This window comes from Sander lucioperca, chromosome 22 (genome assembly GCF_008315115.2).
Source record: "Sander lucioperca isolate FBNREF2018 chromosome 22, SLUC_FBN_1.2, whole genome shotgun sequence".
Classification (NCBI taxonomy): Eukaryota; Metazoa; Chordata; class Actinopteri; order Perciformes; family Percidae; genus Sander; species Sander lucioperca.
Genome location: NC_050194.1, coordinates 21,927,097 through 21,954,733, shown reverse-complemented (window position 1 = coordinate 21,954,733; position 27,637 = coordinate 21,927,097). Strand labels below are relative to the sequence as shown.

The window sequence follows — 27,637 nt, the reverse complement described above, 5'->3', positions numbered from 1 at the left end:
TAGTTTGCAAAAAAAAAAAGAAAATGAAAATGACTGAAGTGTTTGTGTTGCTTTCAGCCCATTTATTGTCAGGTTCATAGTTCAATTCTAGTGAACTAAACTTTTTAAGAGTCACTGCTGCCACTCCACGATGGCAATAGCAAAACCTTATGTAACTGTTAATGGAATCCACAAATAAGACAGTGTGGCTGCCACCCATTATTTCTCAAAGCAAGTCCGCCTAACATTTGAGTGAGCAATGAGCAGCTCCTCCGACACAGCCAAAGGTCAGGACACGCCAGGGGGGGTGGGGCACCCTCTCCACCACAAGCTGGTACACACACACACACACACACACACATAAATGGCATGTACACACAAATGCACGTTCTGAATCTATGTATTGATAAGCATCAAAGAGGAGAGGGTGACACACACAAAAATGCACAAACAACAAAACATAATCCTCAACACGGGAACACTGCATATTCTCAGAGATCACGTTTAAAGAGAGAGTTATGCAAACACAATGACAGGCAAAGGCAACGTAAAGAGTCCACTACATGTGAGTCATCCAAGAGTGAGCAAAAGCCTTGCTTCCTATCTTATAAAAACAGTGTCTGCAGGATATAACTAGCACAGTGCTGATGAGAAGGACTACGGTGACGTACACAATGTCCCCAGCCCCAAGGCAGCAGAGGCACAGCGACCTTGGTCTCAGATCTTTCCGTGGTCGGACTGTGTGCTGTTTTTCTGCAGGCAACACTGACTTGTTGGCACACTTTTGAACACCTGACGTCCCTTACTCTTTAAGGACAACACAACATCCAGATGTTTGAAAAGGTTTCAGTCTGCAAACAGTCTGCTTGCACGACTGTAAAACTAAAACAATAAGCTAAAAGAGGCTAAAGGGGGAAAACTGCAGAGTCCATTAGAGTGATTAGTGAGGCATTAAACATAGAAACAACCAAAACCAAAACATAACATGTCAACAGTTTTATCAGCATGAACATGGCCATAAATATACTCAGTAAATTAGCAACAGACCCATGTTGACACACACACACACACACACACACACACACACACACACACACACACACACACACACACACACACACTGTACCTTGTGCTAGGCTGCAAATTCAATGAGGAAAGTCAACAGAGCTGTGCCAGAAGCTTCTATTTACTGTTGTGATCCTGTGTGTGTGTGTGTGTGTGTGTGTGTGTGTGTGTGTGTGTGTGTGTGTGTGTGTGTGTGTGTGTGTTAGTGTAAACCTGTTTGTGTGAATGTTCAGAGTACATCATTCAATAAGGTCAAAATGTCCCTTAGAAACATCTGTCAGATTTTTCAATGGGAACACACTTTTTTTCACATTTTAGGCCTTTATATGACAACTGAAGACATGAAAGGGGAGAGAGAGAGGGGGAATGACATGCAGCAAAGGGCCACAGGTTGGAGTCTAACCCGCCACCCACTGCGTCGAGGAGTAAACCTCTGTATATGGGCGTGCACTCTACCAGGTGAGCTACCCAGGCGCCCCTGGAACACACACACTTTAGACTTATTTCACCCTTCATCTGTCTCCTGAAAAAGAGTGAAGACATTTCTAAATCAGTGACTTAGAAGATCTGGGGAGGGCGTGTGTGTGTGTGTGTGTGTGTGTGTGTGTGTGTGTGTTGTGTGTTCACTAAAGCGCGTGTGTCTCAACACTGAGCCGTCACAGGTGGCGCGTCCAGAATGTGTGTGCTCCTCAGGCTCAGACATATTTGTCATTCTCCAAGTGGGATCCAAGATTATAGTAAATCCAGTGTGTTTGTGTTTATGTGTGTGTCGAGTGTGTGTGACTTCCTGTGTGACTCACTGATCACTAGACACGCTGTGGAGAGCATGTGACACACACCGATGCATGCACACACACGTGCTTGCAAAAATGATTTGGGAACAAATGCTGGAAGGAAAGGCTGACTTAACTTCTTTGGACAGTGTCAGAACTGTCAGTTGTCGTCAACTTTACGCACATTATATAAGCATCTCTTTACTTCTTCACCAGCCTCAGTCAATGAGGTTGACGTCATTACTCAATGACGATGTGTTATGTAAGCGATAATACGCAACTGGGTGCCCTAATATACAAAAATAGGAGACAAAGAAGCAGAGTGTATTTCCTCCATTATTATGAAGTCCATTATTTTATACATTAGGACATTTCAAATGATATTATCAGGCTTATATCATTGCCAACTATTAGGCAAAAAACAGAAGTCTGTGTTTAAATTGACATGCTTTTCAAAGGTTACCTGTAGGCAGTTTAACTGTTGATACCTGCAGGTTACAATAAAATATGATTGGCCACCGTAGTGAAAATAAAATAAAACACTATGAAGACTTGGGACATTAGAGACAACATGAGAACATATTTAAAAAAATGGAGACGAAGAGGACATATTGAGAAATAATATCATATGAAATTATGTATGTGAATTGTCTGTCTTTGTTTTGTTTAGTTTTTAAGTGGCCTGAATGTTGCTTTTGTACACCTGTTTGTATTGTATGTGAAATTTAAAAAAGGCGAGTGGGAGCATTGGGAGCATAAACAGAACAAAACAGACAATCAAAAAAGATTTGATATTTCATAATGTAATTGTTTTGGGAGTTGATTGCATACTCATTATTAAATTACCAGCAACATTTCTGTGCAACAACAGCAACAATTTCTGTGCAACGTTTACTCTGGATAATCCACAGTACTCTCTGTCAACAGCTTTCTTCTGCAGAAGGTACATCCAATAAAAAAGTTCACAGGTCTGTGGTTCACAGGTGTCTCCATCAGGTGTCAAAAAACTGTGTGAACTATGAACCGCAGGAAAAATGACTTCTTATTTTTGATCGTGGCTGCTTGTTGCCAGTGTTTGTGCTCTATCTTCTATTTGGATGTGTTTGGATCAACTCCATTCTGAATCAGTGCAAATAATCCTCTGGTCTTATCACATCTCACAATGACACAGACACAATACCTTTTTCAAAACTTGTGTCAAATCCAAAACTTTTGTAGAACTCTGTTCAACTGGGGAGACTGCAGAATGAGATGAAAGACAGCCAAGGCTTTCATCTTTCAGAAAAGAAAGCCTATCCTACATACACAACACACAAATAGTTCCTGTGTCATTCCAGGTCTCGCTAGATGCTATCAGTGAATCACCAATAAGATCTTTTCACACTATATCCGAGGGGCTTTAAGATCAAAGCATCACGGAGGTCTCAGTGGATTTTAGAGTCTAAAGTATAAAATTTCACAACAGAGGAAAAAAAAAAAAAAAAAGGGTAAAAAACAAATGGTGTAACAGTGCTGTCACACAGAGATTAAACAACTTCAGTCAGATAATGAGCTGAAAATGTGAGTAAATCATTTCTTTCAAAACAGATTTGCTGTTTGCAAAAGATGATAACAGACTGGTCTGAACAGTAAATCCAGTTACTCCTCAACGCTGTAATTAAAATACTGGATGAAGAAAACTCTTAATCAACAAAAAAAAACATCAAGTTGGCAGATTTGTATTATTATACTACCACAACACTAATAGTGCTAACCATGAGGAAACTTACTACATAACCTCTTTTGCCATCTCAGCTTGTCTTAGCAGCAACAGACAACTTACAGTACATCAATATTTCAAACATGCATTACTTCAGGTCTGGTGGCAGAGGCAGGAACCCCCAAGAGCAAACAGCAGAGTTCAGAACAAAGTCAAGCTTTAATCTCACCTGTGGGAGAAAAGGTGAAAGCTGCACACATAACTGGATGTATTCAACTTCTTATTATACAGAAAGGATCCCACACATTTTCCGAAAGATTACAAACTGAGTGATTTTACTGCTAAACACACCACGTTTTGATCTGACACGGATCATTTCAAGACCTTGTCTGCAGTGGTGGAAAGTAACTTTTTACTTACATTGACATTTAGTAGTTAGGTTGGCTAACTACAACTGCAACTACAACAACTACAGCAAATTGCCCCAGAATATATATAGTTACAGTTAGCTACAACAGCTAATCCAAGCGGCTATTTTCTGTGTGTAATTTTTGCTTATTTGGAAAGCTTTTTACATTGTGGCACTGCAAGTTTAACTTAAAAGCTGCATTATTTCATTTTTGTTTGGCCACTTGAAGGCAGACATATTATCAATTTGTTTTTTGTAAAGATTATTTTATGGCCATTTTAGGCCTTTATTTTTATAAGACAGCTGAAGACATGAAAGGGGGAATGACAGGTTGGAGTCGAACCCGTGGCCGCTGCATCAAGGAGTAAACCTCTAATATATGGGCACCGCGCTCTACCAGGTGTGCTACCCAGGCGCCCATATCACTTTATTAAGTTGATATGGCGAACATGTTAGCCAACAGCTGTCTATTTACACATCAAGCAGACACTGAGGATGTATTTTGTCATGTTTGGTCATGTATTCACTCCCCTTTTTTATCTGTGGTTTGTTCTCCAACTCCTGAGGGAAATATCTGGCTGTTTAGCTACTAAATGCTCCACTATGTTCACCAGCTAGTCACTAACTTCGTCTGTCTGCTGTATGGTGCTGGGCAGGTATCGAACAATGGGTTTATCAGAGCTTTTTGACTGAAAACAGCTGCTGCCTGCTAATTAAAGCTGAAAATGAGATTGATAGGAGCGATGAGACTGAACTAAAACAGTAAAGTTGCAGGCCATAAAACCAAAACAAAGAGCTGAAAGATCCTAAAATGCTCTGCAAAGCTGAGGAGAACTGCAGGGTTGGGTTCATCACTACAAGCGACCCCTTTCACGTTACACATAGTCATTTGATCTATTGATAATATTTATTTCAGGAATAGAACCTTCATCTGTAAAATGTTACCATTGCAAGGCTCTTACACTATGCAGGATCCTTTCCTTTTTGTTTCTTCTATAGTGTTTTTTCCGACCTACCTGACCTTTCCATACGAGAGTGCATAAAGTCATATTGTGTCATTTTCCTTCTTATATATCTGAGCTCCCTCTGATACAGCATGTCCTTGTACTCCCACTCACACAGACCATCTGAAAAGCATACTGTAAATTAATGAGCGCCCCCTCACCCCAGCCGAGAAGCATCATATAAATCCTCCCACAGAGTCTCCCATAGGCAGTGACACCCACATACAAAATCCATCCTATTTCTATATACAGTCCTGCACATCTAGGCAGATCTTCTCTCTGAGGCGTTATACAATTCGTTAAATTACTATTAACGGGAGATTCCTTTCTATATGGGTACTGTACCCCTTTATCCTTCCCTAAACCTAAACCATTCATTAGCATACAAACCCATACATAGTATAGTTTTATGCTAATAAACCCTCTGTGAATTGGAGCTTGCCACTCTCCATCCCCTCCCCCAAGTGACAGGGAAAGTGACAGCGGCCCAAATGCCCTCTCCCCACACACACACACACACACACACACACACACAAACACACACACACACACACACATACAGCTCACATGGAGACTGACAAAACGCATGCTGACACACATGCATATCCTGCACCCTCATGGACTCCCCTGATGATTAGAAAGTAGGTCAAGGACAACTTTCTAAGAGGGCAAAGAGAAAAATAAAATTTGAGATGAGAGACTGACTCTGGCTGCAGCACAGAAAAGTGCCTAGAGAGTATGTAAGATTTATAATCCGAGGCAGATTCAGAGATGTGTAAATAAATAGCCAGAGGCATCGCAATAAGGAGTGGCTTTAAGAGAATAGACAATGAGTTCTGTCTATGATTCAATTAGAAACGTACTTAATGAGGCTTAGTGAATTATATGTGCTGCTCCATCTCTTCATAGTTTAGCAAGTGTCTCCTTTTCATTTGGTTGATAAATAACAGTACTGATATCAGTAATCAGTTCACTGCTGTCAACTTCCATTGGTTGCAGTACACAACAGTAGGATTAAAAGTAGTGCCATGTTCAGTATGTGTATTTTTTTAGTGCTGCAGGGTCTGCCATAAATATTTTTCCAAATATTCTCTGCAGCACAACAAATCAGTTCATTGTGAAGGAAAACTTGGACCTTGAAGGAGGAATAATCACAAGATTTCCTCCCGCTCCAGCAAATTGTAAACTAAATATTCATTTTTGCAACAAGTCCTCTCAGGTTGAATCAAGACAATGCACAGTAAAGCAGCAAAAGAGACACTAAAAAGTGGCTCCACCTCTCTTATATTCTCATCTCCCTGAGTAATTGTGATGCACAGCATCAAGCAGCATATCCTCCCATCTCCAAAGCATCATCTCACTCTGCAACACTCTCAACAGCTCTTATAACATTGCACCGGAGAGCTCGGCTGGCAATAGAGCTGGGCCCTGTTCACTCCACCCGTCCCCTAATAATACTCATCCTCAGAACACTGACAAGGAGTGGAAGGTAAGAGCAAAGCCATCCGATCAGTCTGTCAGTGCCGGAGTTCCCTTCTCGCTGCAGTGATAGCCTCTGCCGCAGTGATGAAGGACGAGGAGAGTGGGAGGGGAAAGGTGAGCTGGTGGCAAGCGGGAGGGGGTAAGGTAGAAAGAGGAAGGTGCTGATGATGTGTGTAAACACCCCCTCTGTGCCAAAATACACCTACTCAGCAGTATTTTCTGCACGGACACTAATCAGGTCTACTGTGCTCAGGTGTTCTTTTATGAGGGCTCCTTGTCTATTGTTTCATTAGAAGTGTTTGCTGAGCCGTGTGATCTAGGACAGGGCTTGAGAGAGGCGATTAATAACTCTGAGCATGAAGGAGCTGTCTTCAGGGCCAACTTCGAAAATGTGCCACTTCTTAAACGAGGATGGGAGGGAGGAAGGAGCCGGAGCAGCTTCAAATAAGGACAGTGAGTTGAGTGCTTAGTCGACATGTAACAGTACATGTGTGTGTGTATGTGTGTGTTTGCATGGATGCATCTAGAACAGGGGTTTTCAAAGTCTGACACTATGCCCCCCTCACTCCTCTCCCCACAGTAATATCAATGCATTTTGTCATTGTCAGTTCTATTATTAATCTTTGTCTTCCTTCTATTTGGGGGATAATCATTTGCCATGTTTTGAAACTACAGTTCCCCAGCTTTGGGGATGTAAAAAGAATGTATAATGTTGCCATGGATTCAAAGAATTACACTGTGAGCTACAACTTGAGCCCAGTTATTTCTGTATCTAAAATATTTGTATAATGTCTGTGTATTTACATAGATGATAGCAGCTCCAACTGCTGACTGTGTTAGTAAATGGGTTGTTTTTAGAACACAGGCATGCACATTTCTGTTTCACCTCCCACAGTGTCTTTGCCTCAGTTTGAAAATGTACCTTTGTAGAAGACAGTAGTCCTGGGGGTGACATCCAGGTCCAGGGACGGGCTGAAGGGCAAGGCCCACAGCTGTGACAGCCTGGCGAGGAGCATCAGGAGCAGCAGCAGGGGCCGGAGGGGCTGGACTGATCGCTGGTCTCCCATGTTTAACACTCAGACCTGGGTCCAAGCAAAGCCTTAATTGCACTCAATTTGTTGGACACAAAATCTATGCGTGAGAAATGTGTATCTTCAGGCCCAGCAGCAAGCAGATGCAGACTCTTTGATTATCGTCCAGCTGAGAAAGAGAAAAACGTGTATAACTAAAAGAGAAATGAAAGAATACCAAACCAGAGACTGCTGTTACTAAAATCGATTAAAAATAAAATGAACGTTTGCAGAAAAAAACCCACTCTTCCACCTGAGGGGAAATACTGTACTTAGTAATATATTCAAAGTTGTTGTGTTTAAGTCAGTGGTGGAAGAAGTACTCAGATCCCTTACTTAAGTAGAAATGCCAATACAACATTGTCAACATACTAAACTTACAAGTAAAAGTAAAAATCCTACTTAGGTAAAAGTACAGAAGTATTATCAGCAAAGTGTTTAAACGTATCAAAGTACTCATTATGTAGAAAAATGGTCCCTGTGACTGATATCTATAAGATATACAGTATAATAATGTTTAGGTGCATCCAAACTAACCCTTTAAAACACCAAAGTCACACAATAACACAAACAAATTAAAGCTGCAAACAGCGATGAACAGGCCCACACGTTGGGGCACTGACAGGACACCGGTCAACATGGTCCTGCATTTGCACGATTATCGAACAGTTCGCAGAGTGCAAGGCCATGAATACGACCAGCAGTAGGCCAGCAACTCCCATGTTCTGCGATGTAAAATTACTGTTTTTGTCAAAGGAGTCCGGTGGCTTTGAAGAGAGCATAGATAAAACCTTCAGTTCTCCGTCAAAAAGGGCTGTCTGACAGCAAGGTAAAGCGGTGAAGATATTCTAAATATAGCGTACACTTAAACTGATATTGATTTTTTTTGGTGGATGAAATACATTTAGCTGATGCCCCCGTCCAGCAGTACATTGCTGAGCTTCTGTGTCGGTACTCCTGTCTGCTTCTCCAAACTGGGGGCGTGCCGACTCCCATCTATTGTAGCTAATACACTGAGAATGGATAAGTACCTCATACAACCTCACTTCAAAATATCCGATACTATACCTTTAATGTCCTTAATGTTTAACAGAAACAGACACTAATGATATCTTAAAATATTTCAAAACCTCCACGTTGGGTACGATGAACTTTGCTGAAGAGATGCCGTGTAGGTTATAAACGTTTGCCTCCTTGACAGCATGAGCAGAAAATGAGTTGCTGACATGAAGCATAACTCTCTGATTACAACCAATAGGCCAAAGTGAACGAGTAAGATGCTGTTACATAAAAGACCATTTAAAAAGTTTTGGAAGTGAAATAATGCGCCCCCGTGATGTGATATTGCAACACACGACTCCATCTCTTAATTGGCCGTGTGCACACTGGAGCAGCATGATGGATAATCTAGAGATTAGGCCCCGTGCCATCAGTACAATCTCCGCCTGGCTGCCCCGTTCTCTGGCTCTGTCACTGATCAAAGGGTCAACACTGTGAATCCCGCTCAGCAGCATTGTGACACTTGAGAGTTCCCAGTTTAATCTCCATGGCTGCTGTAAATCACACACAGCATGAAGCGCAGTGAGGCTAATGACCTCTCTGTTAGCAGTTTGGCTGCTAAGCTTTAAAATCAACCTATAAGATGACAACGTGAGGGATGAGAAGGGAAAAAGTTAATGACGGTGCAGGGATCCCCTCACCTTGTCTTTATCCAGAACTATTTCTTAAAGCTGGCTTTATCCAATGTAATGTCCATATACTGAGTTGAGTGAAGAGTCTTACAGACATACTTACTTAACTAAAGTTATTACATACTTTTTTATTTATTTTATATATATTTCATATATACAATTCAATTCACACATGAAGATGCAGTTGAAAGCAGCACTTTCTGATTGAACTGTTGATTTGTTTGATGCTTTTTGTGGTCGAACTTTTGCAAAGAATTGCAGGCTGATGGATCCTCCTTTGTTGTACAACCATCAATACATGTGTTGAGAATCAACTACAATACCACACGATGGAGGAGAATCTCCATTACAAGGTTCCAACATATGAAGGCAGTCTTAAAAGGGTGATCCACCAAATTAGCATTGCACTCATATAACAAATCCATGCAGCAGAATATCATCTCTTTTTATTCCACACATTCTTCTTCCTTTTCAAATGTAGCGCCTACATTACCCAGAAGGCAACTCAACCATTGACAGTTGGTTCCAAGATTCAGGTGCGTTATGTAGCTGCTGTAGCCTCAAACTGAGATTATAGTGAGCTATCAAGGTATTGTTAGCTCACTTCTTTCTAACTTCACACCGACAGATTTTTTTTCATTTTCAAACTTGTAGCCTAAAGCCCCAACCAATGCGGACTCAAGTGACATCATTTGAGCACTGTAACAGTGTAACCATAGTCTGTATATAAAAAGTCTTGTTTGATGACTGCTATCCAAAACCACCGTCTGCCAAAACTGTGTCAAAATCGAGGACAGTAGATGAACCAGACAAGGGGGCATGCTGGTGAGAAGCCCTTTGGTGTGGTTTTGTCAGCTGCTGCCCTCATGAAACACAAAGCAAACACACCATTGTTTCAACACATCTGCATTTGCGCGGGGTACACCGTATACCACAGAAGCTGGCAAGGACGTTGACAACGTTGTGTTGCCTCACTGATGAAAGCATGAAAGGTAAACACATCTGCCTTGGCAGTGGCACGACCGATGTGTCATGCATGATGGGAGAGAAAAGGAATCGAACTAAATAGCAGGTGGTGTCTGAAACACCTTTTATTTAGCAACGACTATCAGTGTCTTCCTGTTCATTGATCCACAGAGCTGGGTTTGAGACAGATCTGCTGGGATAGTCTCTGCCCTCACAACTTGCCTAATATGAAGAGGTTTTCAGAGTATGATGAAGCTGTTTTCCAATATGAGCATGATTTTAGCAAAACAGCTAGAGTGACATTTCTGCAAAAAGATTGATAACACAGTTGAGCTATTCCTGTATTTTTTCTTTCAACTGACTTAACACACTGCCACACTTCTAAATACTTTTCTGCTAAGGCCATCAACCGACAAAGACTGAATAAATATAGATATTTTTTAAGGACATTATGTACGTATTATATATGCTTTACTTAAATATGGCATTTTTACATTGTCTTCTTTTTTCCATCTTTATCCCAAACCATTGGGAGTTGGTATACAGCTGAACCATAAATGGGATTATTACTCACACAATAAAGAGTGAGTGGGTTCAGTCTGTGGGCTACATTTACTGTGATGTGGAGAAATCTGAAGACAAATCTTCTCAGAGAAGCATGAAATTAGAATTGTGTCGCAAATAATCTGCCTCCTTATACATTAAAAATATAGAGATGTAAAAAAAAATGTATCTGTGTTTAGATCTATCTGTCAGCATTTATGATGAAATAACAGTCACTTGGCTTAGAAAATCAGAGGAATTATCCAAAAAGTCCATCTACAGTGCTTAGCATAAGTGAATACACCCATGCTAAAGTTGACTAAAAATAGGAATAAAAAATCATCTTTTGGAAATTGAAAGAAATGAGGAAACATCCAATCTTTAAGGACACCAATTTTCTTTGTGAATGAATAATGTATCGTAAATAAATAAATGTTCTTCCTTAAACAGGGGGCATAAGAGATTGGCATGGGGTACTTTCCATAAAATCATCTCTCAATGCAAATCAAACCAGCTATTAGGCTAACTGAAATAAAACCATGCCAATCTCTAGGTATGGTGAAGGGTATGTGATGATGTGCGGCTATTTTAATTCCAAAGACTAAGGGAACTTTATCAGGATGCATAGTATCCTGGATCCATGAAATAACTGGCCTTTAAAAATAAAAATCTGCCTGCCTCTATGGGAATTTAACATAGGGGTGTACTTACTTATGCCCCCTGTATTTTAAGGAAGAACATTTATTTATGTATGTATGACTCATTTGGAAATTGACTAATAAATTCTTCTCCATTAAAAAAACAGTTACTCTAGAAAAAAACAGCTCTCTTCAGCCTCTGTGTAGTGTATAATTTAATTTGTGTTATATGCAGTGTATTTGTCGCATATTCTGTTGTGTAAATTGATCTGCTTGGGAAATATAAGCCTTGAATATAATATAAACAGCTTGCTACTTATCTCATGAGCCCACTTAAATCAGAGAGATTGGAGAGATGAGATTACCGTTGTACCACTCTCTAATAAGTGCCCTTAATGTGTTAAGATGTGTTAGGTTGCCAGGTTGTGGCTGGTATTTAGGTAGCTCTTCATCATTAAGACTCCTCAAATGGACCGTTTGATCTCTGACGTTCTGTAAAATGGACTGCCGGGTATCTGAACCACAACAAATTTATAAACAACTTATTAATATTAACCAACAATTAGTATTTGAAGGCTCTCTAAGAATAATGTATCAATTATTTATATTAACATTTATACAGCAGTAGTCTCGCTTTGCCAGACCTTCCTCCACCGCGGCGCTACAGAGGATGGTCTGGTGAGTCCACACAGCATTCCGGGATGGGAGAAAAAACGTGCTCTGGTTTATTGGCATTTCTTTAAACCAATCACAATCGTCTTGGGCGGTGCTAGGCACCCGGAAAAGCTGCAAAATAGCCTCAGGAAGGACCTTGTTTTTGTGGAACATGTGTATGTTCAAAAGTTGTTTTAGTCATACAACAGAAAACTCAGATTGGACAGATAGTCTAGCTAGCTGTCTGGATTTACCCTGCTGAGATCTGAGAAAAGGGATAGTCCTCATAAATCGACCGGCATTTAAAATGAAAACACAAAGGAAGCCCAAGGCAACTGATATCCAACTGTCGGCAACGGAGCAATCCCGGAAGTGGAACCTCAAGGATATAGACTAATACAGTAGATACAGATGACTTACTAACTTTTGCTATTGCCTTATTGGAAAGTGAGAAACTCTGGTGATGGTGAAAAAAAAACTTTATTAATGACAAATTTACATGTACTCAAGTACTTCAGTATAATATTTTAGTATTGTAGTTTACTTAAGTATTTCCATTTAATTTTACTTTACACTACTCCACTGTATTTAAGAGGGAAATATTGTACTTTTTTTTTACACTTTTATCTGACAGTAGTTCAAAGTTACTTTCAAATTAAGCTTGTACATATAAGATATGATCAAATAGATTCCCCTTGATCAACCATGACAGTAAAATACTGTTAATACATTAATTAGTAGCAATAATCCAATAATATAATAAATATTATAACACTTGTGTAAAACAAGTACTGTCACTTTTGATATTTTAATTACATTTAGCTAATAACCTTGTACTTTTACTCTATTGATGGTATTTGGTTTATTTTACTCAAGTAAAGCATCTGGGTATTTCTTTCACTGCTGAACAGTAAGAGAGATGTTTCCCAACCTGACAGTCCAAAACTTTGATTAATGCCTTAATATCTGTTCTAAAGAATAAGTAAATTGTTTATTAACCATTAATCAACTTGCCCATTATAGAGGGTGACTTCTTATCAAACTAATTTATGACCTCATTCGTATCCAATTAAGAGCAAGGACTCTATGCTAATTTTAGCATTTTAGTTTTGATGATTAAGTTTAATGAACTTTTACAACAAACAACTGAAGATACTACTCAGTCTAACAGACTATTCTCTGCTCTTTCCACTTGTCTTTGTCTCATCGTGCTTATATTCAACTCTTCCACGAATAGACATTAACACAGCTTGAAAAACAGATAAGCGACATATCTATCATGTATGATTTCTATAGCTTTGACTTTAAAAACAATGCAGTCAGCTAGTGAGGAGCTTCACGACCGTCCTAATATGGACCCGGTGACACAAAAACACTCATACGCACATACGCATAGTAATTCATCAGTACTTAACTTACACGATTATGGATTTAAGTAATAACAGGCTTCCGCGCGCGCTATGAACGTGCAAACATCCACCCATGTGCACCTGTCCGACCCGGACGGACTGCAGCACTGAGAGGGAAAACACCACTGCACACCGTTACGCACCTTCACCTGAGTGAAGAGCTAATTTTAACAGTCTATGGTGCAGAGAGCGTTTGCGCAGTAAAAGTGGAAGAAACAATAAAGGGCACAGTAGAAATACAACAAATGCATTAAAAGACTGCCTCACCTGAGTTTCCTAGAGTCCACAAATATCCTCTGACTCGTTCTCTCCGCTGCGAAACACCGAGATGCTCTGCTGCTGCTGCAGTTATCCAATGCTCGCACACAAGCCTCCCCCACCCCCTCTCTCTCTCTCTCTCTCTCTCTCTCTCGCTCTCTCTCTCTCTCTCTCTCTCTCTCGCTCTCTCTCTCTCTCTCTCTCTCTCTCTCTCTCTCTCTCTCTCTCTCTCTCTCTCACAGCACGCACACACACACACACACTGGATTCATAGCCCATATAAGTCGACCTACCTTATGTTTTGACCACACACACACACACACACACACACACACACACACACACACACACACACACACACAGGATTCATAGCCCATATAAGTTGACCTACCTTATGTTTTGACCATACAGTTTTCTTATATAGGCTACTAATCGTTGTTTTGATGAACAAACGTTGTATTGCTGCTTATCTTGACATGGACACTGATTGAGGTTAGATGGATTTTTTTAAATAGCACTCAATGGTTGGAAAAACTAAGTAGGCCTACAATAATCTCATCATATTTAAGTGTTGAGTAGAAAGCTAGTCCACATGAAAATATAACTGCAACATTTTTACTGACATCAGAGTTCTTTATGCAGTTATGTTATTGTTTCTTAAGATGAAAACTATACTAAACACTATGTTTGTGCTTTCAAACGTGTCCTACTGTCTTTAAATATAGGCTGACCCCTGCTGGAGAAGAGATGGAAAGACAAATAAAACACACTTTCCTGTTCCCTCTTTCATGGAAAATCCACCTTTTTATTATAGCCCGAGCACGGAAGTGCCTGGGGCCCAACGGTCAATGTTGGACTTAATAGCCTTAAGCAAACTGTTCCTCCCTTTTATTGGTTTAAACAACTAAATCAGCCATATCTAGATTTTGCATAAGGAATTACTGTATGTTCAAAATCGAATAACCTATGCAAAAAGACTGAGAATGGTCTTCAAATGCTTCTGTCTTTTTTTCTTTCTTTCTTTCTTTCTTTCTTTCTTTCTTTCTATCTATAAAAGGGGTGTGCCTATTCCAATGTACTATTCCACAGTGTCACACACTACCACAGTTTAGAAATACTTTTACATCTACAAATCATGCATTCAAATTTGTATTTAAGTAAAAGTACAAAAAGTATGAGCATCAAAATATACTTAAAGTATCAAAAGTAAAAGTACTTATTATGCATAAGGGTCCATTTCAGACTAATGTATTGCATTATTATAATTATTGGTGCATTAATGTTGATGTTTGATGTTGTAATTGTAATTACTTTATATAGGCTACTGCTGGGTTGCTTGCAATAGTCATGTAGCCTATCGTTCTAACTCATTATTTATATGTTGATTATATTTTGTGTTATCTGTTGTAAATTAAGTTATCAAATAAATGTAGTGGAGTAAAAATAACAATAATTCCCTCTGAAATGCAGTAGAGTAAATAAGAGTATAAAGAAAATAAATGGGCTACACAAGTGAAGTACAAGTAGGCTACTTGAGTAAGTGTAATTAGTTACTTTCTATCACTGACAGTGAAGGAAAGCTGTCCTGCAGCAGGTCCTGCAACTCTTGGTTGACATATCACATAGGCCAAATAGGTCTGGCAATGCGAGACTATATGCAAACTGGGAACCGGTTCTGGTAACATTGACACAGGGTGGCGCTGTTAACTAGGACTATTATCTGTTTGACTAAACAGGATAGGACCTGTAAATGTAAGCATGGACGCCTGGCCAATAGTAGGCTAGCGTGTGAATGCTATTGAAGGGCGCGTCTTGGCGTGGCCATAGTAGGAAAAAATATCGCTACCGGGAAACTCCTCTTTCACAAATCCACCACGGCCGTCACGTATGGGATTTTTTTTCCGGCCGTCACGGATGTGAGTAACCGACTTTAGTTGTCATGACGTGGTGTGTCCACCTCCAGTCACACAGCTGCTGCTGACGAGAGGAAGAGCCTGAGCCAACAAGTCAGCTTCCCATCGAGAAAAACACAATTTATTCAGTTTGGTTAACAGGTCTTTTGTCGGTACGTGACATTTCCCTCTTGTTCTGTTATGAATATACTTGAAGTTAGTTGTGAATGTTTATCTCCAGATCGGCAGCCTGTTATCGTTATCCAGCTACGTTAGCTAACGCTAGCATTTAAATTATGTTAGCTAGCTAGTGCTAACTGCCTAGCTTAGCTAGCTAGTTGGCAACGTTCTCCAATTCAATAATAGATTATCAGACAAGATATCATACAATCGATCTTGCCAGCTGCTATTATCAGACAGCGGACTACGCAACATGTGAGGTATTAGTTGTAGCTTTAAAGGTCGAATATGAGCAAGTTTTCTGATAGTCGTGTTAGTCCAAGCTTATTAATTAACGTTAGCTAGCTAGGTAATAACCATACCAGATAGTGAATACATAATTATACCTTAGATAATTGTTAAGTTAGTTTAGAAGAAAAAATGTCCGTAGTGTTTAGAAGGGAACACACAAGTTCAAAAAAGAAGAAAAGGTCCAAGGCACTCTTCTGGCATTAAATCAAAAAGCCTTTATTTGGATGGCTAATATTGAAATGATTAGTAGGCTACATGTTAAAATAGAGCTGAGTAAAAACCCACACGTAGCAGCACAAACAGCCTTCCTTAGGGTGCAACGTTAGCCCTCAGCACACAGATTCACCTTTAGCAGTTACAAGTTGATCGCAAACACCTGGTAATCAAACACCTGAGCAAGGAGCCAGTAAACTCACAGGTAACAAATGCTAAGTATGACCACTAGATAGCTCTACATGATATGACATGAAGAAAGAAAGAGATAAGAATAAAATAACAATATAACTGTTATGGCCTATGTACTAGCCATAGGGGACAGCGCTGTGCAGACAGGTGTGGCAATGCGAGACTAGCCTTAAGTGAAATCCAAATTAGCTTTTCTAATTGCATACTTATGCTCAGAGACTTTGTCCCTCAGTCGTCTCTTTGTCTAGCCTATGTCAAAACAGCCACAGGTAGCCTACAGTATAAACGGTACACAACAAACTTAGTGTTACAGTTAATGAATGTTTTGATGTCAGGCACTTAGTATGTCTTGTGAATTGCTTGCATTCCTTTATATCAGCACAATGGTTGCAAAGGTCACATTTGTAAGAACCCTTAAAAATGGTCGATGAAGCCTAGTTTTTTTATTATTGGCAGGTAGATGGCTTGGCACTAATCCATCCTGTAGTGTAGGGGGCCTTTTGAGACTGATCTTAGAAGAAGCAGGAAAAACTTCCCTAAAAATAGGGTTACTTTTGATAAGATTCTAATTTGAGTTTATTATTATTTTTATGGGATTTGCTGGAGAGCTGTTTTTATGTGACGATATGTAATTATACTTTTGTCCAAAAAAAGTAATAGTAATACAAAATGCAATAGTAATACTCAATACACACATTAATAAATACACCCCTGGGCGCCCAGATAGCTCAGTTGGTAGAGCGGGTGCCCATATATGGAGGTTTACTCCTCGACGCAGCGGGCCCGGGTTCGACTCCGACCTGTGGCCCTTTGCTGCATGTCATTCCCCCTCTCTCTCCCCTTTCACGTCTTCATCTGTCCTGTCAAAAATAAAGGCCGAAAATGCCCAAAAAAATAATCTTTAAAAAAAATAAATACACCCCTTATTTAAAATAATTATGCATTTTAGAGACAAAGTAACCTAAAACAGTTGAAAATATTCAAATAATATCTATTCCGGTATTTCAATGGATTTCTTCTAATAAGCGGCGGATTAATAGTCTTGAGCAAACTTTCCATCCCTTCTCTACTTTAAACTACTATATCAGACATCCAGACTAATTAAACTGTACTTTCAGTATCATATCTATGCAATTCGGTTTAAAAACCTGCTAACATTGTCTGGCTTTTTCCAGCTTCTATATAATCAACCACATTTATGATCTAAATGTGTACAACAAGTCTGAAGTAGCATTTGTACAATCCATTGTATAGCAACACAATCTTTTTTAACCTAATCTTACTTTACTTTTACTTAACTTTATATTTCTTGCACTTTAGCTATGTTACTGTATACACTTATTGACTAGTTTATTCTTACAGATTCCCTGAGGGGAACAATAAAGTATTTTGATTCTGATAAATGGGATGAGAGATGCCCCCTTTTATCGGGTTCTGGTAATCCGTATTGAGATCAGATATAACGAGCTCGGTCACCATATTTGGCGACCATTTCTTTTGGCTGTCAGAATGAATAGAACAGAGTCCCTGCCAAGAAACCTCTCCACAGGTGGATATCGCTCTATCTGCTGTGGCTGAGAGGACATTTATTGGATGTTTATAGTACGTCCTGCTCTGTTGCAAGATACGTGTTAGAGATGTGATATGGTGCAGCCAGCTCAGTCATCCCACTTCACTGCTTGGATCTGATAGGAACAAGGTTGGAAAGCTTTTTGTTGCACTCCAAAGGAGGTTGCTTTTGCTAAGTTTGCTATCTCACTGATATCCTGATGTGAATATGCGGTTTTGCAGCTTTGCTTAGACGCTACATTGTGGTTGGTATCGCATCGCCTTGACACACTGTTATTGTGAGCTTTTATATGTTTTTTTTCCAACTGAAGATGTGAGCGCATGTTTGTAGGATCAAGTCTGAGCTTGTGGGAGTCAAGTGTGAATTAAGAAGTCTGAATTTTTCTCCTAAGGGTGCTACGTGTGGGACTGCACCATGGGCTTCAAGAAGGAAGTGAAACGAGCCTGAGAATATGTAAACCGATGCAGGATTTGCTTTCATTGTGGGGAACTCTGTCTCCTCAGTTGGGCGTGACAAAAGACACATTTACAAGGAGCTGTGTCATGGAGACAAGTGTGATTTTCAAGCCAGTGCTTGCTTTGTCTTAAAAAATAAGATATTATGCCTTTAACATTTACAGTAGGTGTAAATTATGTAGGGTAACACATTCAAAGCACCCTCAGAATGCAATTTTGAATATGACGCCTAAGGACAATACAGCGCAGTGAAAGCACTTTGCCTGAAAAGAATGATGTGATGATCGTATAACTTTCCTTTTGTCGTTTCACTGTGAAGAAGACCAGCTTTGTGTGAGGTGGAGTGTCAGAAGATTGGTCGTGAAAATGACTAATGAATGAGTTTTACAGAGACCACGGCTGGGCGTGGGCCAAAGGAGTGGCCTACAGCCTAACTAACTTTAATGACTACTTACTGTACCATTGCTATGAAAATAGCTCCCCTTTGGTCTGCTCAAACTCTGTGCAGAGACGGAGACACGTTACTATTAGAGACGTTGCTGGAACTTCAGTACTACAGTAATATTCACTACAGTAATGCTCAGAAATATCTTTACCATATTCAGATGTAGAGTGCTCACTTATACAACATGTCTTTTTGCTTCAGGGTGAGAGAATACTTTTTTTTTCCTTGTCTACTGATCTGAAAATAACTGAAAATAACTATGCAGTGTGTTTTTTTGCAGGCTATGATGAGGTGGTGACCCTGGGTCGGCCGGGCCGTGACATGATTGCAGCTTGGCACAGAGAAAAGACGGAGCAGAGTGATTGAGAAAGAAGAATGGGCAGGAGCGCCTGGGGCTGCTGGCAAAGCGTTGTCTCTACTGCAGTGCTCTACGGCTCTTTGGCCTTGTTTACCTCCATCCTCCACAATGTGTTCCTCCTTTACTATGTGGAGACATTTGTGTCTGTCTACAAGATTGACAAAATCTCCTTCTGGGTGGGAGAGGTGAGTGACAAGAGCTGACCAGCTTTTTGTAATTGGCCTGATTTCACCGCTTATTTCTTTTCAGTGGCTAGAGCTGACCGAGGAGGTAGCCGTTCATTTTCACATTCACGACATAACACAAACACATATGGACCTAACATTTTTCAAAAAATGCAAGTAAAAAATGGCTTTGTGTGGCACCTTTTTAAAGCGTGACATCACGTTCTAGCTCATTGATAAACCATCATCCTTTATTTGTTGATTTTTAAATAGCATTATTGTCTTGTTATCTGCCCTCTGTCTGCTGCTCCACAGGCAGTGTTTCTTCTATGGAACAGTCTGAATGACCCTCTCTTCGGCTGGCTGAGTGATCGCGCCTTCCTCAGCTCTCCTCAGTAAGTGTCTCCATCCTGCTTTCTTTCTCCTTTTTCTCAGAGAAAAACAACACTTTGCTAAATTCGGCTTCCTAAACATGGATGTGACTACGACAGACAACATCTCAATGAGAATAAGCCCTCAAATCCCTCCTAGCCTTCCAGTCAAACTGCAGATTTCTAACGCTGTGGTTCCTTCGCACATTGCCCCGAAACTACGACATTTATACAGCCATGCTTACACAGCTGTTTCAGTGTTAACTCTTTTATCAGCTGCAGTAATGCTCATGAGGCTAGGTAAACGCGTCGTCAGAGTGAGAATTGTCAAACATGAAGTTGCCATCTGTGTTTACATTTCATTTTGATTAAACTATCAGTGACTCTGTACTGTCATTAGGTGGTGACATAACAAAGTCCATCACATTATTCTGTGAAAAGTTTAGAGTGTACAGCAGGGATGTGCAGCATTCACACTTTTATTTATTTTTCGTTTTTTTTTTTTTTATGGTTTTAGTATATTTTATTTTGTCCATGGTGTTTGCAGATTCTGTATTTACATAGGTGGTTATACATATAACATCAACCATGTTAAAGTTACCACTAATATATCCTCTGGCAACAAAACAGACTCAAATAGCTTTAGAGTATTTATATAGGGCTTTTGGCGTATCTCTTTTTGACGCTGTATGTTGTTGCACCAGGAAAATGTTTTAATTCTCGCCAAAGTTGTGTTTATATCTAATTACTCTTGATTTTTGTTTTTCCACCCAGGTCAGGCTCTTCGATCACAACTCCAGAGGTGGTGCTGAAGCGCCTAAAGGCCCTCTCCACAAATGGCCCTCTCTTCGCTCTGTCCTTCCTGGCTTTCTGGGTGGCGTGGGCCAGACCAGGACTGCAGTTCCTGCTGTGCCTGTGTCTGTACGATGGTTTCCTCACAATGGTGGACCTCCACCACAGCGCCCTGCTGGCTGACCTCGCTGTGTCCGCCGTCGATCGCGCACGCCTCAACTTCCACTGCTCCGTGTTCAGCGCTTTGGGCTCGTTCTCCGTATTTCTGTCTTACTGCTTCTGGAACAAGGAGGATTTCTACTCCTTCCGTCTCTTCTGTGTGACTCTTTCAGCTTTTTCCATCTTGGGCTTTTTGTTAGTGTCTCGGTTGCTACAGCATCGTTTCCAAAAGGAAGTCCGTCCAAGACAGGATGAGGCACTGACACTCAAAGAGTAAGGATTTTCTAAAGATCTTGAAATTCTCAATAACTTTGGTTGACAGGCTTTTGGACTGTGTTGATATTTTGTTTTTTTTCTCTCCATCTCACTCCTCTCTTGTTTACTTTTGCTCTGTCACAGGCTGAGTGTTGAAAATGCTCCACTTACTCACCCAGAAAAACCTGTCACCCTTGGACAGTACCTCAAGCAGCTCTCCAAACACAAGAACTTCATGTGGTTTGTGTCAATGAACCTTATTCAGGTAAGTTATTAATCACATTAGATGTGCTGAAAGTGCTAGTAGAGATAAAGTGGGCAGACACTTTCACTCTTTTGGAAAATCCTTATTTTCTCTCGCATTTCATCATGTGTCCGTAGTTTTGGGTCCATTTTTTTAAAGGCATCGCTTCTCATTCAAGGAAACATGTTTTGTGGAACATCGCTCAGGGTTATTTTACTTAATCTACTCGGTTAACTTTTATTGTTGTCTCTGTTCCCCATAAAGGTGTTTCACTGCCATTTCAACAGCAACTTCTTCCCTCTTTTCCTGGAACATCTGCTGTCTGACAATGTTTCTACCTCTACAGGTTCAATCTTACTCGGTAAGGGACCGACAAATAACTCACACATTCCTCTTAATTTAAGTCCTCTTAATTCAAGTTTGTTAGTAATAGGTACTGCAATAATTGGCACAGCATAATACCCGCTAAATGTTTAAGGAAATCACATATGATTGAAATTGACTGCAAGAGGAGTGTGAGTATTCTTTAGATATTTTATTTATTTAACCTTTATTTAACCAGGTAGGCCGTTGAGAACAGGTTCTCATTTGCAACGGCGATCTGGCCAAGAAAAGCATAAGCGTGCAAGACAACATACAGTTTCACATTCGATACAATACAGGAATACAGAATACAATAGGCTACATGAAGTGCAGATTAAGTAAGCATTACAAAGCCGGTGCAAAGTGAGGTGTAAGTAAGACGATGGATATGCGAAAGTGATATGGTAATAACACTATACATGAATAGACTAACATGAATAGTCTATAACACTGCTGAGATGTAGTAAAGAGTCCAACAAAAAACAGTTAGTGCAAATTATGATCTAGTTAGTGATGTAGATCAGAAATAACACGATATGCGTGATATAGACTATATAAATGCTGAGATGTAGTAAAGAGTCAATGTACAGTTAGTGCAGATTGTGGTGTACAGAAATTGTGTGACAACAAAGGTGGGAGGAATAACAGTTGAGCATACCAGGGCGGATGAATAGTGCAAAAGAACGTAAACAGAATGTGATAGCAATGCAGGTGAAGATGTGCAAATATGCAATGGGCGTGACAGAGATAATGGAGTGCAATAATGCAATAAGGGGGTGCGAAAACAGAGAATGAATGATGGAGAACAGTTATCACGTACAGTGATCGGACAGGAGCTCAGACAGACGTACTGGGTTTGACTGTGAGATGAAAGTTATACGGAATGGAGAAAAACACAGATTAAAGGTATACCATTACTGGCAGCATGCAAGCTAGTGACGCACAAGCTTTTTTTATATATTTCAATCACATTTTAGTTGCCCATAAGTAGATGAATATGTTGATGCAGAATGATATTTTGATCCAATCATCCTCCCCAGATTTAAAGATCATGAAGATGGCCGAAAACCAGTGACGTGGTATTCTGAAATACATCTGCTGAATTGTTAGAAACAGATCTTATTGTGGCTAGAATGGAATATATTTCTATATTATTTGCTATTATTTGCTATGTTTACAGTTACTATTCTTTCTGCTGATTAGTCTTTTTTTTTAATGCCGTTCTGCTTTTGCTCCCACGCAGGCATCTCTTTCATTGCCCCCCACCTGAACAACTTGTATTTCCTGACACTGTGCCAGCGTTATGGGGTTTACCAGGTTATCCGCTGGCTATTTATGCTCAAACTGGGACTTAGTGTGGCTATGCTGTTGGCAGGGGCTGACCACATTTATCTGCTGTGCATCTTCATTGCTAGGTATGGCCACGCACATCAGCACATGCATCAGGGATCCGATGTGTGACCGCTTGTTTTTTTGTTGGCTTGTTTTTGTTCATTATTTTTCATCACTGAATACACAAACGCACAGCAACACGTGTCGTTCCATGCCTCACATTCATAAGGACTTGTCAAGGACTCTTTTCTGTCGCATCCCATTTCCAAGGTTAACTCGACATTCGTTACATGTTGTATCCAAATATTGTGTTAACTTTTCTATCCATAGACCCTCAATTCGGATAAGGAAGAACTCTCTTAAATCAGAAAATATTTTGGTTGTAGTTAACTCTTTTAAACTGGAAAAAAGGAGAGAACACAGAGCAGGGATCCCTCGTCCAGGAAAGACAGACAATTTATGTTGTAGAACATAGTATAAATAAATAATGAATTGAGAATATGGAGAAACAGAATAACAATATAAGGTAAATAAAGAGCAAATATACATTGCAGAATCAGAGAAGACGCTGAGCAACTTCCAGGTTTTCATTTAGGTAGCTAGTTTGTCATTTTATTCCATTATTAATGTCTAATAATAGTTGAAAACAGGATTCCTAATCTCTCTCTAGTCTCTAGCGCTCCGCAGCCGAGCCCTGATGAAGTGTGTGTGGTTAGTCATATGTTTGTCAAAGTCGTGGTAGTTGTCAACAGTTTGTGAATGCTTGTGGTTCTTTCTCTCAAACCTTAAGGCTGAGCTGATACAGAAACGTATCAGCCACAAGTTATAAATTGTTACTGTATTTCACAGTGTAATGCGGTTTTGACCACAAAGGCACACCTAAGCATGCTTGAAGCATGCCCAAGAGACTGCTCTCTGCTCTCAACAACTAGAAACATTATGAATGATGATTGACACACCTTAATTAACGGGAATACTCTAAAGTAGAACTGAGCGATCTACTCTTGATAAACATCTTTTAATATCAAAATTTCATTGATGTTTTTTCACAAACTATGCAACTGTTTGGGCTGGAGACAGTAATTGGACACTTCTCTCCCTCCTAGTAACCGAGTGTTTACAGAGGGGACGTGCAAGCTGCTGAAACTGGTTATTTCCGATCTGGTGGATGAGGACTTTGTGGTCAATCGACGTAAGCAGGCCACCTCTGCTCTCCTCTTCGGGATGGTTGCTTTGTTGACCAAACCTGGCCAGACATTCGCCCCTCTCATTGGCACCTGGCTGCTGTGTGTTTACACAGGTACACAGAAACACTCAGACTGGGGCCTCCATAACAAAGTGTACATAATGACCTTGTTTCAAATGCTGCTACAAGTTTCTGCATTCATCTGGCTTTATGATAAGTTCATGATAAGCTAAGCAAACTGTCTTTTGGCTGTAGCTTTTTTTTTTTTTTTTTTAGCGTACAGACATGAGTGGTATCAATTTTCTCATCTAACTCATCAAGTAAGCAAATAAACGTATTTCTCAAAAGTAAACCGTATCTCTATGGAAAGAAAACATAAAAAAAAAAATAATAATTAAATATAACCTATTATGAGTTGTTTTTTTTTAGTGTTAAGTTCCTAGATTAGCCATTACCCATGACCAATTTGTATATTTGATTTGTTTAATTATTGAAGGAATTACTTTTTTCTCCTGTTGGATTTCTCTTCCCCAGGTTATGATATTTTTGATAAGGAACCCATGAAGGACTCTCTGGTTTCTGTGCCTGACGTTGCCTCTGGCTCGGGGACTCCGCCTCTACGCCTGGGCTGCTTCTACATGTTGGTGTTTGTGCCTATCACCTGTGCCCTGCTCCAGCTGGCTGCCTGGTCTCGCTTCACGCTTCACGGCCGCAAGCTGCAAGGGATCAAGACCCTAAGGCAAGGGGCCCAGCATGGCCACCTTATCGATGTCAAGGCCATATGAACTGAATAGAGCTGGGCGAAGCTGCACACAGACACTTTCTTAAATGGGCGGTTTTACAATCCCTTTGTGCAGTCCAGCCTTCTGTGCACGAACATGAACCACTACACGTGGCTTTGTGGACAGTGACAAATGCACAATAGGCTGACCAATCCCACTGGGAGTAACAAACATTTTTTTTAAACCTGCCTTATTTTTATAATATTGACCTATATTTATATTTGAACAGATGACCAAAAGATGAATAGAACCAATCAATCCTGTCGGATGTAGACGGACCAAGTTCACAACTTTTTTTTATGGTGTGCTTTAAATATGGGGTGCCCTCTTTTAAACTGTTAGTAAAGCATAATCCTGGTCTAGAGTACAGCACGAACCCTATTGCTGCTAGCTAATTTGTCTGTAACATCAGCCTGATTTTAAAAACCAGAAGGGAAGGTTTACCACAGAGATGCACATTTCTAATGTTATTAACAAGATGAAGAACATGAAATAAACTTGCATTAATGTGTTTAGAGTGCTATTTATACTGCATGAAATCCTCTTCAGAGCTGATTCGTTGTTGTATTGGTTTTTACATTTACACAGAATGCCCCACCAGTTTGATGTTGAGAACTGTATTTTCTGATGCGTACAGTATTGATGTTTTTGCACAAAACTGCCATTTGTCTGTTGTACTTCTAACATTGTGACATATTTTCTGGACTGTAATCATGAATAAGGAAATGATGCAGCGGTAACCATATTATCAGTTCACTTTTGTAATTTTTCAGATTGTACAAAGAATGTGTGGCATCGCCACAAATAAACCTCGTCAATGTTGAAAGTCAATGTGATGTGATGCCTTTTTATGAGACGGATTACCTGTCAAACCACAAAGAAGACTGTTCAAACTGCACAACAGATTATAACAATCCAGTGGCTTTATAGGAAAATGGACATTATTCAAATGTCTTTTTTTATCGGGCCACAAAACTTAAATATAAAGTTGTTGGACCATCTGCCTGTGCAAAATCTTTCTGCCACTTGTGAATAAAGGGTTAAGGAAGTCTACACTGTAACTGTTGATCCTTAACATTGTAGGTATTGTTACCAACCACTGTATGAAGCGCCAACCATTTGCAGTCTGTTATGTGAGAATTTAGACCAAAATGTTTTTTGGACATTTATAGGCCTACTATGTGGTTGCAACTCAAGACTTCACTACATGTGACATCCTCATCATCATGAAGATAATTGGGGCAAGTATTGTAAATTTAAAAACATGCATGAAGGTGTTCCTTTATTTAAAGAAGTGGGGAAACTGGTACTGTCCGATTTCACTGCAGTTACACTTTGTCTATAAGACACCCACCATTGTTCAGCAATGTTTTATGAGGGATTATAACCTAATAGGCCTTTGTTTCCTGCAATAATACAGCCCTCTGCTCAGCCCTTATTTGAGGAGAATAGTAAAGGTATTTTGGCTTGTGAACCCTTACAAAAAAGTAATGTCAACAACTTGTGAGCCCTCATCACAGGGAGTTGTGTTTAGTTCAACAACCACAGAATGGTTTTCCTTATCCAATTGTAATTTTTGTAAGATAAAAGTTCCCAGTATTTTTGGAGAAAAGAAAATTAGAAAGAAAAAAATACATTATGTAATATAACAAAAAGTATGGAGACCTCATTTTCATCCAAAACTTGGTCTGTAAACTATCGTTAATGGAGTACTCTTTACAAGTCTTCACTTTATGATCGGTTTTAACGGCTAAGGGCTTCGTGGACAGACTTAATTTTAACGGAAATTTTGTCATTTCACGACGACATACGTGTACATATCTTTGTCCTGGAAAGCTTCCTGTGCGAAGACGGAAGTAGTAGGAGATATTCCTCTCGATTTGTTTATGGTTTTTACGCCTATGGGTGTACAGCGCATGCGTATGTTTTTTTTGTTTTTTTTTAAGACCAGTTGTGGTACTTTTGTCTGTATGTCCCTGTTTTTATTTCCACGGTTAAGCTAGTTATTAACGAGTATGACAATTGGGTTCATTTTGTTAAGTTCAGGAGCTAGCAAAAGTTTACTAGTGCGGTATGTCACCGGGATCAACGTACCGCTACCCATCATGCACCGCGCGCAATATTTCAAATGTTTGCTAAATCTATCGTTTAGATGAAACACGTTTATCTAAATCAGTATTTTGTAATCTATTGTGTATTCACATAAATATATTATAGGCGACATAAACTGTTAGGTCTAGTTTTATCAGAGCACTGGCACCGTTACCGTAAGGTGTTTGTCGGGAAGTGACCACCTCTCCAGTAACTCAGAATAGACAGTACACTCATGTTTCTCTTCAGATCGTATAAATCTTTCGCCTTTTACTAAAGATTTCCGTGGAGAGGAACAATATGAGTTCAATCTAATTTTTTGATGCCCTGCCTAGTGCGGGGCTTCCTAATCTTGTGAAAAATAAAAGGAATTCTGAAAGTATTGTCTCAACATATAGACACGTCGAAGGGAAGTACAGTTTTTGAAATAGAATTCTGTGTCAAGAGAAATTGACACAACAACAGAAGTTGATTCCATGTGAAGAAAGGATAGAATGTATTAACAGTGTTCTTGTGGAGTTTGCGAACTTTCACACGTTCTAGAATTCTCGACACAAGTATAGGCTATGTAATTATTTCAATTACTGGATTTGTATTGGGGTGTATTGCTGTCTAAAATGAAGGAAAAAAAATACATGAATGTAATACCGTATCATCATTTG

The 27,637-nt window shown here is 39.8% G+C and overlaps 2 protein-coding genes and 1 non-coding gene across 4 annotated transcripts in view; 2 read left to right on the top strand and 1 right to left on the bottom strand.

Moving 5' to 3' along the window:
* sema4gb (sema domain, immunoglobulin domain (Ig), transmembrane domain (TM) and short cytoplasmic domain, (semaphorin) 4Gb) overlaps positions 1-13,757 on the bottom strand; it is a 37,412-nt gene extending 23,655 nt beyond the window's left edge. Inside the window, exons 1-2 of the mRNA XM_031315337.2 lie at positions 13,650-13,757; positions 7,334-7,611 (exon numbers count right to left, since the gene is read on the bottom strand). Coding sequence (XP_031171197.1) covers positions 7,334-7,478 — 145 coding nt within the window. The 5' untranslated portion in view covers positions 7,479-7,611; positions 13,650-13,757. The remainder of the gene's footprint in view (positions 1-7,333; positions 7,612-13,649) is intronic.
* A 1,707-nt stretch (positions 13,758-15,464) lies between these two features.
* Positions 15,465-25,715, top strand: mfsd13a (major facilitator superfamily domain containing 13A). Of its 2 annotated transcripts, none has more exons than XM_031315339.2 (9): positions 15,465-15,705; positions 19,159-19,421; positions 19,716-19,795; positions 20,546-20,995; positions 21,122-21,242; positions 21,486-21,582; positions 22,828-22,999; positions 24,023-24,216; positions 24,637-25,715. In XM_031315339.2, the coding sequence occupies exons 2-9, from the start codon at positions 19,254-19,256 to the stop codon at positions 24,885-24,887; spliced, it is 1,533 nt and encodes a 510-aa protein (XP_031171199.1). In that variant the 5' UTR covers positions 15,465-15,705; positions 19,159-19,253; the 3' UTR covers positions 24,888-25,715. The 2 variants fall into 2 exon arrangements, with proteins under 2 accessions (XP_031171199.1, XP_031171200.1); XM_031315340.2 differs by having other exon boundaries at positions 15,492-15,748.
* Positions 25,716-27,204: 1,489 nt separating this feature from the next.
* Positions 27,205-27,319, top strand: LOC116061603. The gene has a single exon (XR_004107750.1). It is a non-coding gene; the product is annotated as a U5 spliceosomal RNA (small nuclear RNA).
* Positions 27,320-27,637: the final 318 nt, after the last annotated feature.

Coding starts and splice junctions, on each gene's coding strand:
- mfsd13a (XM_031315339.2), top strand. CDS start 19,254: ATGGGCAGGAGCGCCTGGGGCTGCTGGCAAAGCGTTGTCTCTACTGCA. Junction 21,243..21,485: donor TGTCAATGAACCTTATTCAG/GTAAGTTATTAA, acceptor TTCCCCATAAAG/GTGTTTCACTGCCATTTCAA. Junction 24,217..24,636: donor GCTGCTGTGTGTTTACACAG/GTACACAGAAAC, acceptor TCTCTTCCCCAG/GTTATGATATTTTTGATAAG.